The following is an 18,659-nucleotide window of genomic DNA, read 5'->3' on the forward strand; positions in this document are numbered from 1 at the left end:
ACAGCAACTTGCCTGCTCTTCCACCTCACTGGCTGTTTCTTCTCAGCCACTTTTGGACTTCTGAACTTCCACCATCTTGACTGCTGTTACTCTCGGCTTGTCTATTTCCCCATCTTAAGCTAGCTGCCTTCTATATGACCACCATTTTGTGTGTGTGTGCACAACTCAAACACATTTTGTTTTCAGCAAAGATCTCTGCTGAATTACAGGTCGCTGTTTGGGTATCTCTGTTCTGTTCCACTCACAGTTATCACAGGGTCTAGCTGTCCAAACCCAGTCTTTCTTCTCTCTCCATGCTTGTTCTTTCTCTGGTTTTCCTGGGCATTAATTACCTAAGCCCTGTAGTTTAGGGAACACCCTAAACTATGTCTCCCACATGTTGCCATGTGGGAGAATATACCTCCCCTCTAACCAGTCCACTGCCAAGTTCTGTCAGTTTGTCTCCCAGTGAATCGCACTCAGCTGAGCCTCTGAGCTTGCTCTCAGTGAAAATCTTATTCAGACAGACTCCTTGCCTCTACGAGACCTGGAAACTGCAGCTTCTCTACCAAAAGTCTGCTAGATCTCTCTAGACTGCAGATCTGATCCAATTACTCCCTTGCTTAAAATCTTTTTTGACAGTTCGCTCCCTGAATTTCTAGGAGGTTGGTAGGGACATTATTCTAGGCATAAAGGCTACAGGATAAAATCATTCTGGGATTTCCATTTTACTTGAGGGTAATTTAAAATGAAATGCAATCCATTCTCTCTCTCTCTCTCTCTCTCTCTCTCTCTGTGTGTGTGTGTGTGTGTGTGTGTGTGTGTGTGTGTGTAAGAGAAGGGGGCTGAGAACTGAGACAGACGCAGAAGGAATTGAGTCTAGAGTCTCTGTGTGTGATAGGCAGGTGTTCTGTACGGAGCTCAGAACCTCTATGTGTGATAGGCAGGTGTTCTATGTGGAGCTTAGAGCCTCTGTGTGTGATAGGTGGGTGTTCTATGTGGAAGCTCAGAGCCTCTCTGTGTGATTAGGCAAGTGTTCTGTGTGGAGCTCAGAGCCTCTATATGTGATAGGCAGGTGTTCTGTGTGGAGCTCAGAGCCTCTGTGTGTGATAGGTGGGTGTTCTATGTGGAAGCTCAGAGCCTCTGTGTGTGATAGGCAAGTGTTCTGTGTGGAGCTCAGAGCCTCTGTGTGTGATAGGCAGGTGTTCTGTGTGGAAGCTCAGAGCCTCTGTGTGTGATAGGCAAGTGTTCTGTGTGGAGCTCAGAGCCTCTGTGTGTGATAGGCAGGTGTTCTGTACGGAGCTCTGTTCCCATCTCACTTTTCACTTTCATTTTGAGGCAGGGTCTCACTAAATTACCCAGGATGCCCTTCGATTTACAGCTCAGGTTCCAGCTTTGAACTTGGGATCCTCCTGCCTCAACCTCCCAATAACCTAGGATTACCAACCTGTGCTAGCAGGTCCAGCTACACAGCCACTAGTAGGAGGATGAAGATTTCAAGGACATATGTATGGACTGAAAGGCTTCAGACTCAGCTGCCAGACTCCATGGGACTGTTTTAAAAGTAGCTCTCATTTTGTGGAAAGGCAAGTGAGGTTCTTTGACTGAGTTGCCTGCCTTCTGGCTTCTCTACTATATTGATTTGCACCTACCTCATTTCAAAAGCCACACAAACTGTCTAGTGTGACCAGTTCTTTTGAGCCTCCATTTTTTCTACTATGCTGTATCATTCTGTCTGATAGTTAATGATAGTTCTTCTGTGAGAGGGGATTAAACAGGGTCTCACCTAGCCTAGACTGGCCTAGGACTCTTGGCAATCCTCCTGCCTGAGCCCCCTGATCACCATGCCAAACTCCCAATCAATTTTTTAAAAATATTTATTTATATATATGAGAGCTCTGTCTGCATGATGAAAAAAGGCATCAGATCCCATTATAGATGGTTGTCAGCCACAATGTGGTTGCTGGGAATTGGACTCAGGACCTCTGGAAGAGTAATCAGTTCTCTTAACCACTGAGCCATCTCTCCAGCCCCCGAATCAACTTTCAAAGCTGGGCTCCCCTGTCACCTCTCTGTGAGGCCTTCCAGTATCCCAGCCTGTCCACAACTCAATACCTCTGCTATCTTGTAAGGTCAGTTACCTCCTCTCTTACCCTCTGCCTCTGCCATGTACAAATGCCTTCTAGCTCCCCCTGCACTCTATTGTCCTTCCAGCTCCAGTACCTTGAACTGTCAAGAGTCTGAGCAGTTTTCCGCCTGAGAACTGTGTGGTCTTGGAAAGGTAGCATTCCATAGCATGTGGCCCATCATAAACACCTATAGAAGTGTTGCTCTTCTTTCTATTACGATTTCATTTTTGTAGTGGTCGTATGAAGTAACTGAGGTGCATAGTGGTGCATGCCAATAATTACAGCACTCAGGAGGCAGAGGCAGGAGGGTTGCTACAAGTTCTAGGGCAGCCAGGGCTACACAGCAAGACTGTCTTAAACAAATAAGAACTACAAAACTATATATATACACACAAGCATGTGTGTATATATTTGAAGTGTCATACTGCTTGGATTTAAATCCTAGCCTAGCTGTTTTCTAGCTAAATGATGCTGGAACATCAAAATTTTTGTGCCCCAGTGCCTGACAATAGGAGAACTCTGATCCATTTTAGCTATTCCTAGCTAGAAATCTGCTCCCAGTAGTTACTTGAATAAATGATTGACCAATCTCTCTAAGAGGCCATAAACTTCCTCCTCCTGCCACTCCCCTGTGCTTATGCCTTGGAGCTGTCCTTGGAGGCACCCTGTGTATGGGTTTCACTCCCAGGGACTCCCTAGCAACAGGCCAGAGCTGGAGATACTGTTAGTTAGCTTTGTATCTAGCTTTGTGACATTTTCCCCTCTTAGCTGTTACCTATGCTCGCTCGCTCCCCCCCCCCCTTGGTTTTTCGAGACAGGGTTTCTCTGTGTAGCCCTGGCTGTCCTGGAACTCATCTGTAGGCCAGGATGGCCTGGAACTCAGAAATCCACCTGCCTCTGCCTCCCAAGTGCTGGGATTAATGGCTACCACCACCCGGCACCTATGCTCACTATGCTCGCTCTTAAGCCCCAGTTTGGTCTTAAATTGTATCAGGAACAAGCTCCCTCACCTAAGAGTTTCTTTTTCATTGTTTCTAAATAGTGTCTCTTCTTTGTCTGAACCAGCTAACAACTCACACAGTCCTCTACTCCTAAAGAGGGCTCTCTGCCCCTCAGATTCCCTTCCAGGCAGCTGTAATAAACCCTCACCTCAATGGCCTGTGCTTACAAAGCGCAGGCTGGGCTGGGGTGAATTACTGTGGATCAGAGCCAGAGCTCTGTAGTCGGGGGCTTGCCTCTCCCTTCATACGTTCATTCAGACATTGGTTCCTGCCTCCTCAACCAGTCTGCATTTGCTGTAAAGGCTCTCAGCGCAGCTGTTGGGCCATTGGGTAGGTGCTGCTGCATGGCTTCGGTGCTATGCCCATTCAGAGGGGTCATCCTCCTTCCTGCCTCTAGTCTTTGTTCACTCAATGAACAATTCATCTTTGCAGTTCAAGTGTTGCTAGTCCTGAAAAGTTTTTAGTGTGTCTTTCCTGGACACTTGACACAGTTCCATTAGGGCAATTTTTATTTTTATTGGAGTTTTTTTTAATATTTATTTATTTATTATATATAAGTACACTGTAGCTGTCTTCAGACATTCCAGAAGAGGGTGTCAGATCTTATTACAGATGGTTCTGAGCCACCATGTGGTTGCTGGGATTTGAACTCAGGACCTTTGGAAGAGCAGTCAGTGCTCTTACCCGCTTGAGCCATCTCGCCAGCCCTGGAGTTTATTCTTTATAAGTTTAAATGGTAGCCTAGACACTTCCCCTTGTATAACCTTAGACATTTCACTTTCAAGAGCCCCACTTGACACCTCCGTGATGAGGACCTTATTTCAAAGGATGCTTTGAGCCAAGCACATGTAAGTTTAACCCTCTAAGTAGCTATAACTTTCTATAGGCTACAGTTCAAGCTTCTCACAAGTGCATACAAGGTCATTAAGGCAAATGCTATTATTCTCCTATTCTGCCTCCTGAGAAGTCAGTTTACCTAATTAGACCGTTTGGATTACAACTTTGTAGTTAAGCTAGTTTAACTTAAGGAAGAGAGAGGGGTGGAGGACATAGCTCAGTGGGTAAAGCGGGCAGAGTGTAAGCTGTGCATACGCCAGGATCTCAGTTTGGATTTCTTTCTTTTTCTTTTTTAAGATTTATTTATTATTATATCTAAGTACACTGTAGCTGTCTTCAGATGCACCAGAAGAGGGCGTCAGATCTCATTACGGATGGTTGTGAGCCACCATGTGGTTGCTGGGATTTGAACTCAGGACCTTCAGAAGAGCAATTGGTGCTCTTACCACTGAGCCATCTCTCCAGTCCGAGTTTAGATTTCTAACCGCCACAGCCCCATGTAATTTCAAGGTTGGGAAGCAGGCACAGGAAGGTCCCTGGATCTTGCTAGTTGGGCAGTTTAGTCACTCAGTGAGCTCCAGGTTCAGTGAGACAGTCTTCTCAAAAATGGAGAGAGGGCTAGAGAATTGGCTCAGAGGTTGAAAGCATTTGTTGCTTTTGCAGAGGAGCTGGGATGGATTCCTGGTACCCACATAACATCTCATAACTATCTGTAACTCTAGTCCCAGGAGGTACACATACATGTGGAAACAACACACACAGTCAAAAATTAAAAAAAAAAAAAAACTTAAAAAGCCATAGGGGAAGACCCCAAACATTGCCCTCTTGCCTCTACGTGCGCACCCACAGGTCCATGCACCCACACATGTGCATACACATACACATACATACAAACCCACAAAAGAAAAGGAAGGGCTGTCTGTAGCTTTTAGATGCCTTAGGGCCTCCAAAGCTGTTCCCTTCCTGTGTGCCTCTGCCTTTTGCTTCACTGTGATCCATCGCAGGGAAGAACTCTGGGCTTGCTGAATTCAATGCTCTCAGGAGCTTGGATCTGGGGGGGGGGGGTGGTCAGAGAAGGCATAGGAATAGTTGGGGAGGAATGCCTTGAGAGGAGTGACATCGGGGACAGCCTGCCACGGCCTGCTTTGTGTGGTGCCACCTCTACAGAGAGACCCTCGGGCCTCGTCCTTTCTTCTGAATTTGCAGTACTCAGTTTGTGGATTCAGAGTGTCTGAGATGTATGCCTTCTCGCCTCAGCCTTGGCATGTCCCAGACTGCGTTGATGTTCCTCAGCCTCCACCCACGTTACAGAACTTGCATCAGGCCTTGGTGCTTACTGTTCTTTCCACTGTTGGCCTGGGCCATCTTCCCCGCTCTGCTGGGATTTCATTCTTATCCAGCCTGTGGGTTCAGTTCCTTAGTTTGTCAGTCTGCTCTGGTCTGGTTTTCTTGCCCTCTCACCTCCAAGGCCTTCCATGTAGCTTCCCTGGAGATCCCACACGGTCCCATTTATGTCCACCCTCCTAACCTAAGCATCACTGGGATACAGGAGTGCTTGTATATACCTGTAGTTTTAGCACTCAGGATGCTGAGGCAGGAAAATAGAGAATCCAAGGCTAGCCTGAGCTATAAAGTGAGATCCTACCTTCAAAGTGGGTGGAGGGGGGGGCAGCACTAGGAAGATGTCTCAGTTGGTAAAGTACTTGGGGTTGATTCCTAGCACCAATAGGAAAGATAGGTGCTGCTAACTTCCACATACACTCACACACACACATTCCCGCCTCCTTTATAAAAGAAACAAAATAAAACAAAAACCCTAAACCCAAATTTCTGATGAATACCACCACCCTGCTCAGTTCCCAAGAGGTGGAGCCATCTTCTGTGCCCAGGAAGCATGCCTGATGCCTGCCATCAGTTTACCAGACTTTTATCAGTTCCTAAAACCTCTTATCTTGCTGCGACTCAGGCTCAGGGAGTGCCTCGCCTGCTGCTGAAGAGAAATAATCTTTATCAAACTCTGTAAGTGTCATCCCAACCTATCGACAGACTGCATTTCTACACATTTCAGCCTGTGACGTGTTTTCCTTAGCCAAAGCCAGTCTGTGTGTGTGTGTGTATGTGTGTGTGTGTGTGTGTGTGTGTGTGTGTGTGTGTGTGTGTGTGTGTGTGTGTTTCTGATGGGTCCCATTGTCTTTCCATACAGCCTATAAACAAGATCCCACCCTTTCCTGTTAAAAGCAACCAACCATTAGTATCAATTTAGAAGTGAGAGCCAGGCACTGAGTCTAAAAGCTTCCCCCCCCCCCCATGATTCCTGTGTGCATTCAGGGCCAGCAGTTATAAACAGAGGCTGGGGATGGTCACACATGCCTGTAATCCTAGCACTGAGGGGACAGAGGCAGGAGGATCTGGAATTTGAAAGCAGCTTGGGCTGCATAGTGAGATCTTGTCTCAAAACGCGCACACACATATACACACACACACACACACACACACACACACACACACACACACACACACACACACACACACGAGCATACAGTGGGGAGGGTTGGGGGAGGCTGGGGTGGCTCTGAGTTGGAGAGAACTCTACTTAAGAGTTTCCATCACCTACCACATCTTTTGCTTCTAGGCCATTACATTGCCTCTGTGTGTCTCAAAAGCCTCTCCCTAACTGCTAGAAAGTGTTTCTGAGTGTCAGGTATCATTTCAGAGAAGCCTTTAAGAACAACCACACACACACACACACACACACACACACACACACACACACACACACACACACACACACACACTCCCCAGAGCTGATTAGGTTCCCCATTCCCCAGAGCTTTCATAGGGAACTTCACCTACATGTGACTGTGTGTTCATTTATGTGTATGTCTGCTCTCCTGGGCTGGGTGCTTTGAAGACTCCATAGCTGTGGAGATGCCATTTGGCAGACTTGGGCTATATCGGGTATTGGAAGATGCTTTCTGTCAGGACCAAGTTAAGAATAGAGTCTTTGAGTTTGTTCACTCATATAGTCAGCCAACATTTATTGAAGCCTTGCCACAGTCATCTCTCAGTGTGGCCCAGATGAATATGCACACACTTGAAGCTTCCTGTTTGTTTGACTTTAGGACGGTGTCGTCATCTTGCCAGTGTGCTTTCACAAGGGAGATGTAGGCCCAAATCTCTCGGTAGGACTTTCAGAGCTGTTTATGGATTTGCTCGTTGTTTAGGAAAGGTTTGTTAAAGGACTACTCATTAAATCATATACAAACATGTCCTCTGTGTAATGGCCTGATTCTTACCCTGACTGTTAATATTGAGACAGAGACTGCTAAGCACTTTACACGGGCTATTGCCTTAACCTTCACAGTAAGCCTATAAGCTAGGGACCATTTGTTCTCATTTTTAGAAGGTTCCATACCTCCTAAAATATATGCACGATCACACACACATTAACTGGGACATTTAAGCTCAGAACTTCAGAGTCAGGTGTGGCCTTAGAGCTGTTTGAATACACATGAAAGCCATCAGGACCTTGGTAAGTATTGGTTAACTCAATAAACACTACTCTCAAGAGAAATATAAAGATGTACTGTTCTCTCCGGGTCTTAGTTTCTCCTTTCCTTCCATTGTCCTATGTATTTTTAACAGCAAGTCAGAAAACATGTACGGTTAACTGCATGACAGATAATAGGTCCAATTGGAGTTAAGAGATATGACTAAAATATGAACTTTTCCTGCTGAAAGGATCGTGGAGTTGGGAAAGGTGCAGAAAATACATTAGTCAGAAGCAGGAGTGGTTTACAGAGTGGAGATCTGACTGCATCTCACGATGATGAAGGCTTGAGAGTCAGAGGCAGCCCCATAGATGGATATGTTTGTATGTAAATTTGTGCACATTCATCTAACAAGTCTTAATCACACATGCAAAACACCATCCCGAACGCTCCACTGGGAGCTTTTGGATCCACCACAGATGTTCACTGGAGAGAAAGCTGCTGACATTTGATGGCTGGAGTTCAGGCTATGGCTTGAGAATGACATTTCAGGGACATGGGGGTCTAGTATACAATGATACAGAAGCTGGGTTTGGAAGTAAATTCTCTGCTGGTTGTTTTTTTTTTTTTTTTTTTTTTTTTTTTGGTCAAGAGTAGGTGCTAACAGGTAAACAGGTAATCTAAAGAATGCTGAAAACTATACTCTGGCCTTCATCTCTTATCAATGCCTAGGTAACCAAATCCACCAATTATGAACCTATTATCCTTCCTAGCCACTGCCTCTTCTAAATTCCTCAACTCTCTGCCTACTTACATCATCCAGTTGTCCAAGCTGTAATTGAGTCTTTATAGGAAAGACAGATTTCATGCCATGCAATAGTTGGACTATCTGGTGCTGGGGTGGGTGGGTGGTGGTACTGAATTGACATCTAACTCCTCCCCCACCCCTACCCCTGCAACGTTGTCTGGCTTTCCCAACCCCATCTGTTACCTCTTCAGACCAGCTGTTTTCCTCTCACCTGGTCTCTCTAGTACCTTGTACCTGGGTTATAAGTTATGTTAGTGTGGGGAGCAGAGCTTAATGTGGTTTCGCTCACTGTAGATGGCCAGTAAATGTCTGACAGATGAGATGAGCTGCCTCAAAATTCTTGTTTTCTTCTGCTTCTAGAATAAGTCAGGCAGCCTCATTTGGCCTCCAAGATCTACTACATTGAACCACAGCCAATTTCACTTGCTACCCCCACCCCCACCCCCTTTCACTACCTTGAAGGCCAGTTTAGACAGTGATTCACAGTTCTTGCCTGGGGCCACTTGTATTCTCCCATCTCCGTTCCAGGAAATCCTCTCTGTGCCTCCTAAAGCTAGGACTCATCCAAGTTTATAGGCTCTGAGAAGCATGGTGGTGGCCGACTGCTGCCTCCCGCTAAAGCCTCCCGCCACCCCAATCAGCCCTTAGTAGGCACAGCTGGCCCTCCTCTTCCAGGAAAAGCCTTGAGGGAACGGTTGAACCCTGGAAATTTCCCGTAATCATAAGCCGCGACTGTCACAAAGCAGACAGGAGATGAGTGGGTCCTCATGCTGGACTGGACAGAGGACCACGAATGGGGCCATGCAGGCTGAACCTCAAGAAGAAGCTGGGTGCGGGCCAAGCCATAGTCATCGGCGGGACAGGCTGAGAGATGCGAAGGAAGGGGTGGAGAGCTGGGGCTGGGTGTGCTTCCTGCCCCGGGATCTGGCGACCCGCCCCTGCTCCCGCCCTGGCGGCCAGGCAGGCGCTGGACGGCCCCTCCTGCCTCGGCCAGCCGCCCAATCAGCAGGCGCCCCCCGCCCGGCCCGCCCCCTCCCCCTCTGGTGACAGAAAGTCGGCCCAGCAGATGAGGAAGTGGCCGGCAGGCGGCCCTGGGGACTTCTCTCCGGCCCTGATCCCTTTGAACCCTTCACTGCTGCCCGCCTGGTTTCCACTGGTGAGTGTGTACCTTCCATGGCTCCCCACGTGCCAGCGCCCCCTGCCTGGCTGGCCAGGCTAGCCCTGCCCTGCCTGCCTTGCCCTGCCCTGCCCAGGCTGTGGGCGAGGCTGTTCCTGGGGCGAGTGGGTGGGAGGTCCCAGGCACTGGGGCTGGGCCTGCCCACAGGATCCCTCCCCGGCACCTTGGCCCCTGACCCCCATTTGCTCACACCTAGTTCTTTTTCAGCACCTCCTGGCCTTCCACCCTTTGCCCACTCCTCTCTTTTCCCTTCCTGCCCCATGCCGGTGCCCTTTTTCTTTTCCATCCATCTTAAGGGAACTGGCTCTGTTTCACTGCGGGAGGGGGGTGGTGCGCACCCGGGTTTCCCTCAAACTTAGGGAGAGATCCTCAGAAGTCTGGACTCCCTCTTGCCCTCTGGGTCACTGTGTATCTCCCGGTGTTAAGTGGTGGTGAAGGGCGAGTGAATTGGAGGAGGTGGTTGAGGGAGGAGATAAGGAACTGGCAAGCTCACGTGTGTCAGAGCACATGCCTAAGTGCTAGGCCCCACTCCAACATAAGCCACCAACCAAAGTCTAACTGTAGGAAGAAATGAGTGTCACTCACCAGAGAGCTGTGTGTGCAGAAGGGAGGTGTGGGTGAAGATGTACCCATGCCTGGTCAGCTGTATGTCCCGCGGTTAATGCAATCCCTGACAGGTGTGAAGTTTAGGAGCCTGGCATGTCCGAGTCCAGTAGGGAGGCCTGTTTGGGTGATGTGGTCAACAAGATATGCCTGGACTGTGTGTGGATGTATGCTGGCTAGCTCCTGGCGCGGTATGCATGTCTCTGGGGGTGGTTGAGAGCGGTGTGATGAAGGTACATATTACTGTGTGAGAGCGTGGATGTGGATGGTAGAACTCAAGCCCCAAGGCTGGAGATTGATGGAGAGCAGCTGGAGCACTCCGCTTGTTGGGCAATTGCCGGAGTCCTCTGGGACAAAGTCCTAGGCTCTCCTGGGTCTAGGCTAAATTTTTGTATCCCTATAAACTTTCCCTTGGCATTCCTTCCAACTTTGAGGAGGAGGGGACCTAGCCCATGAGGCTCCCTCCCAGAAGAGGGAAAGATTCCTGAGACCTCCCCCACTCTCCCACCTCCTCACATACCACTGGTGTCCTCACCCCTCCCTGGTAGGGAAGGGTGATGCCCATTCTAAAGTAGGACAAACTAAGAATTCATGGCTGGTTTGGGAGAGAATGCTGGGTGTGGATTTTTTAGCAGTTCTGGCTTTGGCCAGACGTCCTGGCCAGAAGTTTCTGGAGAACCTACAAACTTATCTGGCTGGTCAGAGGTGGTGAGGCTGGGGCTCACTTGGCTTTCTCAATTCTGGTGGGTCCTGCTCCTCTAGGCATTGACCTGTGGCCTGGACCCACCCTCCACCCCATGCCCAACGTAGCGGGGGCGGGAGGAGGGCGGGGCTGCTACAAGATCTAGTCAGACAGGTGGAGCCGCCAGGGCAGGAGTCTCAAAGAGCCAGGCTCCTGGAGTGGAAGAGAGAGAGAGGCAGAACTTGCCCCTGAGAAGAAGGGAGGAGAGAGGCTGGAGGTGAAGCACTGGAAGAAGGCAGGAGGCTGGAGGTGAGAGCCTGGGAGGCAAAGGGGAAGCCCGGGGGCACTGGTGTTCACCACAGAAGTGGAACCCTAGGTTTGTTCAGGTACTAGAAAGGACAGAAGCAGGTGGGAGTCCCTGCAGGGGACAGAGGCGAGAGGAGAGTCTTGGAAAAGGGCCAGAGGGACTTTACCTGGGAGAAGGGGGTATGAGAGGAGTGGCTGAAGGGGAGATTCTCTGGAGAGAAGAGTGTCTCTCAAAGCTGAGAGATGAGACTGCTTGCCAAAAAGGTTGAGGAAGTTCACTGGGAAGATGAACTGTGTTGTGAGGAGAAAGGCTCCAGGAGACCTGGAAGGCAGGTCTCAGAGGGAAGGAGGAAGGCAGGGAAGGGAAACACTCGAAGAGAGTGGAGGGGAAAGGTGGGACAGCTCCATCCAGGCAGGCCGGATGCTTCGGCAGCCGATGTTCCAGACTGTCTCTTCTCCCAGTACACGCCTGCTCACCATGGCCTCACCATGGCCAGGATTCGACCTGGGGCCTTGTGTATGCTAGGAAAATACTTTAGTTCAGAGACCTATCCTTTTGTCAGTGAGGCAGCAGCTGTCTGATTCTGTATCTTGTCCTGTGGACCACATGTGTGATGGGGGGCCATGCAGTGGTCCCTGCCTAATACCTCCTCTCCATCCCTCCTTAGAGTCCTTAGCCAGGATGGAGGCTGTTGTGAACTTGTACCACGAGCTGATGAAGCATGCGGGTAAGCTGCTGTCTATGGCACTGCCTTCCTTCCCTTCTTCCCTGGTATCCCAGGATCTAGGGTTATGTCCTTAGGAACTCCTTGTGACCTGACTCATGTCTAGACCAAGGAAGGCTCTTAAACCCTGTGACCCTCACTCCTTTGACATCCTATTCACAGATCCCCGGATCCAAAGCTACCCTCTGATGGGGTCCCCCTTGCTAATAACATCCATCCTTCTGACCTATGTGTACTTCATCCTATCGCTTGGGCCTCGAATCATGGCTAATCGGAAGCCCTTCCAACTTCGAGGCTTCATGATTGTCTACAATTTCTCACTGGTGATACTCTCCCTCTACATTGTCTATGAGGTAGGCTGGAATGCCTAGGCTGTAGTTTCTGTTGAAGGTTAAGAGTTAGGGTACAGGGCATGGGCCAGAGCATGGCACTATCTGTTGCCGAGGTTCAGTTAGTGAAGGGGAGGGGTTGCTGGGAGAGAACGGATGGTTTAATCCACTCTTTTCTTAGTTTCTGATGTCTGGTTGGCTGAGTACCTACACCTGGCGCTGTGACCCCATAGACTTTTCCAATAGCCCTGAAGCACTTCGGGTAAGTAGAGCCTTAGGTAACCATAATTATAAGCAACCTAGATAAGGGAGAGCAGAGTTGGCCAGGTAGCAGAGGCTCTTTGGATACTGTGTAACTATTAAGATTGATCTGACTTCTCACAGATGGTTCGAGTGGCCTGGCTCTTCATGCTTTCCAAGGTCATTGAGCTGATGGACACAGTGAGTGTTACAGCTACTACAACTTGGGAGTGGGAAGGATGGACGGGGGGGGGGACAGGCATGCAACCTCCCCATTCTTCCCCCAGGTGATATTTATCCTCCGGAAGAAGGACGGGCAAGTGACCTTCCTCCATGTCTTCCACCACTCGGTGCTTCCCTGGAGTTGGTGGTGGGGGATAAAAATTGCTCCAGGTGAGCAGTGAAGGCCGCTGGAGAAGAGGGTGGCCACGGGGAAGAGAGGCTCATCTCCTGACCATCTTGTTTGCCATCGTAGGAGGAATGGGCTCCTTCCATGCCATGATAAACTCCTCTGTACATGTCGTCATGTACCTCTACTATGGATTGTCTGCCCTTGGCCCTGTGGCCCAGCCCTACCTTTGGTGGAAGAAACATATGACTGCCATTCAGCTGGTGAGGAGCCTGTTGGGCCCAAAGCCAACCCCCAGTGTTTCTAACTTAGCTCCTTCTTTCTACCCAGTTTCACCTCTGATCCTTGCCCTCCCCACCCTAAGCTATTTCTATTCCCCCCCTCTGCGCCCCAACCTATTTCTGACCCTTGTCTTTTTCTATCCCAGATCCAGTTTGTCCTGGTCTCACTGCACATCAGCCAATACTACTTCATGCCCAGCTGCAACTACCAGTACCCCATCATCATCCACCTCATCTGGATGTATGGCACCATCTTCTTCATACTGTTCTCCAATTTCTGGTATCACTCTTACACCAAGGGGAAGCGGCTGCCCCGTGCAGTTCAGCAAAATGGAGCTCCAGCTACCACCAAGGTCAAGGCCAACTGAGAAGCATGGCCTAGACATTGCCCACCTAAGTGCCTCAGGACTGCACCTTGGGCAGCATCCACAAGTGTCCTCTCTACCTACACCCGTGACCAGGGCTCTGTGGTCAGGACTGAGCAGGCGGACTGGCTCTCCCCTCCCCACAGCTGGTCCACAGGGGCCACTGTTCCCATCCCTTCTCCCAGCCAGCTCCAGGGATGTGGCCTCACTGCTGTCTGCCACCAGAACTGGAGGCTGAAAGGGCTGGACACTTACTTCCCCCTCCCTGCCTTAAACTTGGGAGAGGAACACTCAGGGCTGGCCGGCACGCACCCGGGTCTTGTGGCCTTTCTCCTCACACTGAAGAGGTCAGCAATAATCTGTCACTGTGGACTCAGGCTCCCTTCTCACTCCACATGGAAGCATGAGCTTCGGGCCAAAGGTCAGAATGGGCAGGCAGCAGGCCTGGAAGTCAGGCTGTGCGCTCACTTGTGTCTTAATTAAAGTGACGGGAAACCACTGAGATTGTGTGTGTGTGTAAATGAGGTGCGGGACACAGCTTTAGCTCTGGCTTGTTTACAAACAAAAGGGATGGGTGGTAGTGCATGCGGTAATTCCAGCTCCTGGGGAGGGTACAAAGCAGGAAGCTCAAAAGAGCCTGAACCCTGTCTCAAAAGAAAAATGATGCTCAGTAGGCAGGGCTCTGGGTTTGGTCCCCTAAACTACAAAAATAATATAAAAAGGGGGGTTGCCAAGTCTAGCTCTAGTCAGAGTAGGGGAAGCATGTAGGAAGGATGCTGGGACATAAGGAAGATACGAACTTTATTAGAAAAAATAAAATAAAAACAAGAAAGGAAATGCGTTTGTTCAACGGATGCCTTGGTGGATGAGGCTACTTTTAGCTACACTGGCTTTTTCCCGCTCACGCCGAAGGGCAGGGTCCATCTCAAAGCAGCGCCACAACCGTAGAGTCTCATCAGCTGCTGCTGATGCCACTGTGGCCCCATCTGGACTCATTGTAAGACCCAGGACCCGTGCTGTGTGTCCTAGGGCGAGAGCAGTGCATTTGAGTATACACACAGGCCTCCCTCTAACTTTGACAGTCACCTTGAAATGCAATTTGAATGCCATACACTCACCCTTTTATAATTCAGTGGTGTTACTGTATTTACAAGGTTAGGTTGTACATTGTTATAACCAGTACCACGACATTCTAAATCTAAGCCTGTTAACTCTGCATTTACCCATTCTCGTGCAATCATACCCTCCCACCACCCTTGCCAAATCCCCAGGCAAGTCATATCAGTCTGTTTATTCTCAATATTTCATATGGATGGAAACATACACTATGTGGCCTTTCTGCCTGGCTTCCTATTGCCACCTACCTTTGAGCTCAGCCACCTTGGCCATGGTTGGATACTTCCAAATAACCAGCTGGTTCTGGGCAAAGCCGTGACCTGAGATCAGCTCCTTATAGTGGGGAGACCAGAGGATGGAGCACACCTGTGGAGAAGGTCATCACGGACATGAGTCAGGCAGGGTTACTCAGAACCGAGTCAGTCCATTCTAGTATTAGACACCCTGTCAGGCACTACAGATTTAACTTAATGGTCACAGTCCTCACTGAAGCCCCCAGACACACATCTATGGTGATGAAGATGAATCCACCAGAAGGGAAGTTTCATGTTACCCAAAGTCATCCCATAAGCGACTCCCTTGGCAACTTCAACCATCTGCCTTCAGAGCCCACACCTGCAGTGAAGGCCGAGTGAGGGGAGCAGATAGGGAAAACTGGAGTATTTACAGCAAGGCATATCAGCAGCAAGAGCCTCAAATGTTCTAATGTATTTGGTTTTTTGTTTTTTTTTCCGATACAGGGTTTCTTTTTCTGTATAGCCCTGGCTGTCCTGGAACTCACTTTGTAGACCAGGCTGGCCTCGAACTCAGAAATCCGCCTGCCTCTGCCTCCCAAGTGCTGGGATTAAAGGCACAACACAGCCCGGGTCTAATGTATTTGGATCTTATGCTGTAGGTTGTGGGAGTCATCACAGGTTTAAGGACAGTAAGATACCACTCGGATTGTATAAAGGGAACTGGAAGAGAGAGAAAATGTGTGGGAGCCTGGGCATGGAGTTACATGCTGGTAATCTCAACACTTGGGATGTTAAAAGCAGGACTGAGGCCAGCAAAGGCAAGACTCTGTCTCACAAGACCCTGCCTCAATGAATGAATGAATGAATGAATGAGTGAATGAATGAATGAGAGTGCTGAGGAAGGGACGGATGTGAATGGTATTTCAAGCTAACACTGAAATATCCTGAGAAGGATGAAAGACTAGGTGGCTTTTCAGATTTCTAAGCAGGTTCTGCATCTAAAACAGTACAAGTGGAACACAGTACATTTCAGGAAGGCAAGGTGAACTGACAAGCTTAATTAGGACATACGGAGGAGGAGGATTCTTGAGGACCTAGGGTTGGAGAGAAGCCAAACTAGGAAATGGGAATGCCAGTGAGGGCTGAGTCAGAAATTTAGAAATGATCAGGTAGAGAGTTGGAGTAGAAGTGGCTGTTCAGAAATGTCACATAGAGGAACACACCTCTGCCTGGGATAGGTTAAACCATGAATCACCACCAGTAGCAATCACAACAAAACTACCTGGGAATGCACATCCACAGCACTCAGACAGGCCCCTGAGCAGACGTTCCAAATGCGAATGTGCCGGTCACTGGTTCCTCCTCCTGTTGCCAGGATATTGGACTGCCAGGGACACCATGCCACAGCCTGGGTGGAATGGATAAAGGCTGGGTCAGGTCAACAGAGAGGCAGAAGCAGCCCTACGTGTAAAAGAACTGAGCTTTTCCATGCCCTCCTTTCCCTTGAAATGGCACAGAAACCTGGAATATGTATTAAAGAGCTTCTTGCACTATAGCTGGGCAGGGTTCTCATCTATTCTAACCCAGCTCTGATGCCTAACACCCAGCACCTGCCCTGTAACCTGACATCTCCGTCTCGCCCTGGCTGCTCCTCCTCCACCATCTCCTGGAGACTCCCTCCTGGTGACCTCACCTCTTTTCCCACCCATCTTAAACTCTCCTCCCCAGCTACAGGTTGATCAGCTCTTTATTAGCCAATCAGAGGTGATAACAATTTTCAAACAACTCCAAGACAGGAGCTGCTTCAATAATCGTGACGATGCTGGAAGGCACCCAGCTCTCTGGGCACAGTAGTCATCATCTATTATGAATACTCAGTGGACAAAACCATCTCTCAACTCTAAGTGTCACAATTAAACTCAACCCCGCCTTGTCCTCTCCTCTTAGTAGTCCCTCGTTTATAGCTGAGTGTCTGTAAAGACCTCAGCTCAAATGCTTTCTCACCTTGACAGCGCCTTGATGTTGAGTGAATGTTTGCAGGGGAGCCCATCCACTTTCTCCAGGACCACTAGGCCACACGTTGACAATGTTATCATTGCCACCACTTGCCAGATGTCGTCCATCTGGGGCCCAGCGAAGCCCACATACTTCCTGGCTATGGCCACTCAGTGTGGCCACATGGTGTTCTGCTACCCGAACATCATGGTGGTGGATGTGGCCAGACCGTGAACCACTGAGAGAAGAAGAGATTTAGTTCCGGATGGCAGAAACCGGAAAGGTTCTGCTATAGACTGGGAAAAACACCGACCTGGATAGGATATAGCTGTTCCAACTGAGGGAGCTTACTCGAGCGGAGTGACTGGTCATGTTTCGAAGTCGTTTCTGCTGCTGCACATCCCAGAGCTGCAGAGGAATGACCACAGGGTCACAGATGTAAGGTGGGCAAGCTCCCCCCTGAGCCCAGTGACCACAGAGCCACAATACAGGCAACCAGGCTCACCTGGACCTCAGCATTGCTGGTGCCTACAGCTAGGTAGTTGCCCTCCTTGATCCAGGCCACCGAGGATATGTAGTCTCCAGGCTGCTCCATTTGCAACAACTGCAGGATGTCACCAGAACCAGCGTTCCATAAGTACACACTGTTGTCCAGTGCCACAGCCAATACATTTCCAGAGCTCCAATCTACAAGATTCAGGTCTGCCAGGGGAAGGAAGAAAACATGAGGTCCTTTGTTGGACTGGTCCATTCCTAGGCCATCTTTCTCCATCCGCAAAGACAACAGTGCACTCACAGTAGTCATTCCGGATTTCGGGGGCATCAAGGATCCTGTCTGGCAGAGAAGGGATGTATCTGCAAGTCTTCCTGCTGGAGCCAGGCGTGGCTTTCTGACTGTACAGTACTTTCAGTCTGTTCTGGTAGCCTGTGGCAAGAGAGTGGGTCTAGACTTGGAAACTGATACCCATCCACATGTGGAAAAGCAGCCACATGTCTCCCCTTAGGAAGGACTGACACCAGCCTCGATGATGTCACTCACTCCTTACCTTCTGGGGCATTCTGAGGTTTGCCGCTGAGCCTGAGGATCTTGGCTTCCTCCACATCAAAACCGTTCAGGTTGAGAGACCAGGCTTTCTGATGCTCCTGAAATACACGGCAAGTGAGGGGAGGAAGACCGGTATCAGCCAGGGGACAGACACCTCAAGTCTCATGACCCCTGTGGAATCATACCTTTTTGGTGGGCGTCCCCCTGTCTTCCGGCTGGTTTTCCTTGCTTAAGAGGAAGCTGGCCACCTCCATTTGAGAAGCACTGCGTTGGGGGATAAAGCGGTCACCTCCAGGTTTGCTAGGGGTGGTCTGAACCTTGGAACTAGATTTGCCTGGGGGCAGGGAGAGAGAAGTCAGACAGCCTGACGAGGCTCCCGGAGGGAGCATGAAGACGGACTCTCAGCGATTCCAGCTCCCTCCACCCACTCACCAGGAGTTCGGCCCGGGGTCCGCCCGGCGCTGTGTGATCTGTTGGCGGCCCGCATGGGCGAGGGGGCTGGGCCTGTGGCTTCCTTTGCTTTGCGCTGCCAGCGCGCAACCGGGGCATTGGGGATGGGTGCGTCCAGTTGAAGCAGTGAGTGCAAATCGCTCTCGAACACGAACTGCGCCATGGCACCGCTACCGGGGCGAAAGGCGACCAAGCGCGATCCTCGCCGGGCTCCTGGGCTCCGCCTGCCACAGCTCGCAGCAGCCCGGTCCCTCTCCGTACTCAGCTCTCCCGAACACAAACCCCCAGCTCCTCGCAGCGCGTCAGTGCGCCTGCCGAACGCGTTCTTTTCCAGACAAGCTAAGGACACGCCGGACTGTTGTTCTTAAACTCTCCGCTGCTAGCGTTCATTGGCTCCTTCAAAACCCAACTGTCTTAACCGTCGCCCTTGCCGATTGGTCGCTACACTGAAGAGGGCCGGGTCTTCCGGGAGCAAATCTCACGAGAGTGCGACGACCAAGCATTTGGAAGGAAAT

General features: G+C 49.9%; 2 protein-coding genes across 5 annotated transcripts; one reads left to right on the forward strand and one right to left on the reverse strand.

Moving 5' to 3' along the window:
• Positions 1 to 8,059: 8,059 nt before the first annotated feature.
• On the forward strand, positions 8,060 to 14,139 carry Elovl1 (elongation of very long chain fatty acids (FEN1/Elo2, SUR4/Elo3, yeast)-like 1). Of its 4 annotated transcripts, XM_006503233.3 has the most exons (9): positions 8,060 to 9,401; positions 9,630 to 11,016; positions 11,682 to 11,741; positions 11,901 to 12,091; positions 12,249 to 12,329; positions 12,452 to 12,508; positions 12,595 to 12,700; positions 12,783 to 12,919; positions 13,084 to 13,804. In XM_006503233.3, the coding sequence occupies exons 3-9, from the start codon at positions 11,696 to 11,698 to the stop codon at positions 13,303 to 13,305; spliced, it is 840 nt and encodes a 279-aa protein (XP_006503296.1). In that variant the 5' UTR covers positions 8,060 to 9,401; positions 9,630 to 11,016; positions 11,682 to 11,695; the 3' UTR covers positions 13,306 to 13,804. The 4 variants fall into 4 exon arrangements, with proteins under 4 accessions (XP_006503296.1, NP_062295.1, NP_001034264.1 ...); NM_019422.3 differs by lacking the exon at positions 9,630 to 11,016 and having other exon boundaries at positions 9,279 to 9,401; positions 13,084 to 14,139; NM_001039176.2 differs by lacking the exon at positions 8,060 to 9,401 and having other exon boundaries at positions 10,887 to 11,016; positions 13,084 to 14,139.
• Cdc20 (cell division cycle 20) lies at positions 14,087 to 18,529 on the reverse strand. Its single transcript, NM_023223.2, has 10 exons — positions 18,127 to 18,529; positions 17,880 to 18,028; positions 17,696 to 17,792; positions 17,446 to 17,574; positions 17,155 to 17,351; positions 16,963 to 17,057; positions 16,659 to 16,887; positions 15,937 to 16,062; positions 14,667 to 14,784; positions 14,087 to 14,327 (listed from the first exon to the last, which is right to left on the reverse strand). The coding sequence occupies exons 1-10, from the start codon at positions 18,305 to 18,307 to the stop codon at positions 14,149 to 14,151; spliced, it is 1,500 nt and encodes a 499-aa protein (NP_075712.2). The 5' UTR covers positions 18,308 to 18,529; the 3' UTR covers positions 14,087 to 14,148.
• Between the last annotated feature and the right edge of the window lie 130 nt (positions 18,530 to 18,659).

The sequence above is a fragment of the Mus musculus genome, chromosome 4 (assembly GCF_000001635.26).
Source record: "Mus musculus strain C57BL/6J chromosome 4, GRCm38.p6 C57BL/6J".
NCBI classification, from domain to species: Eukaryota; Metazoa; Chordata; class Mammalia; order Rodentia; family Muridae; genus Mus; species Mus musculus.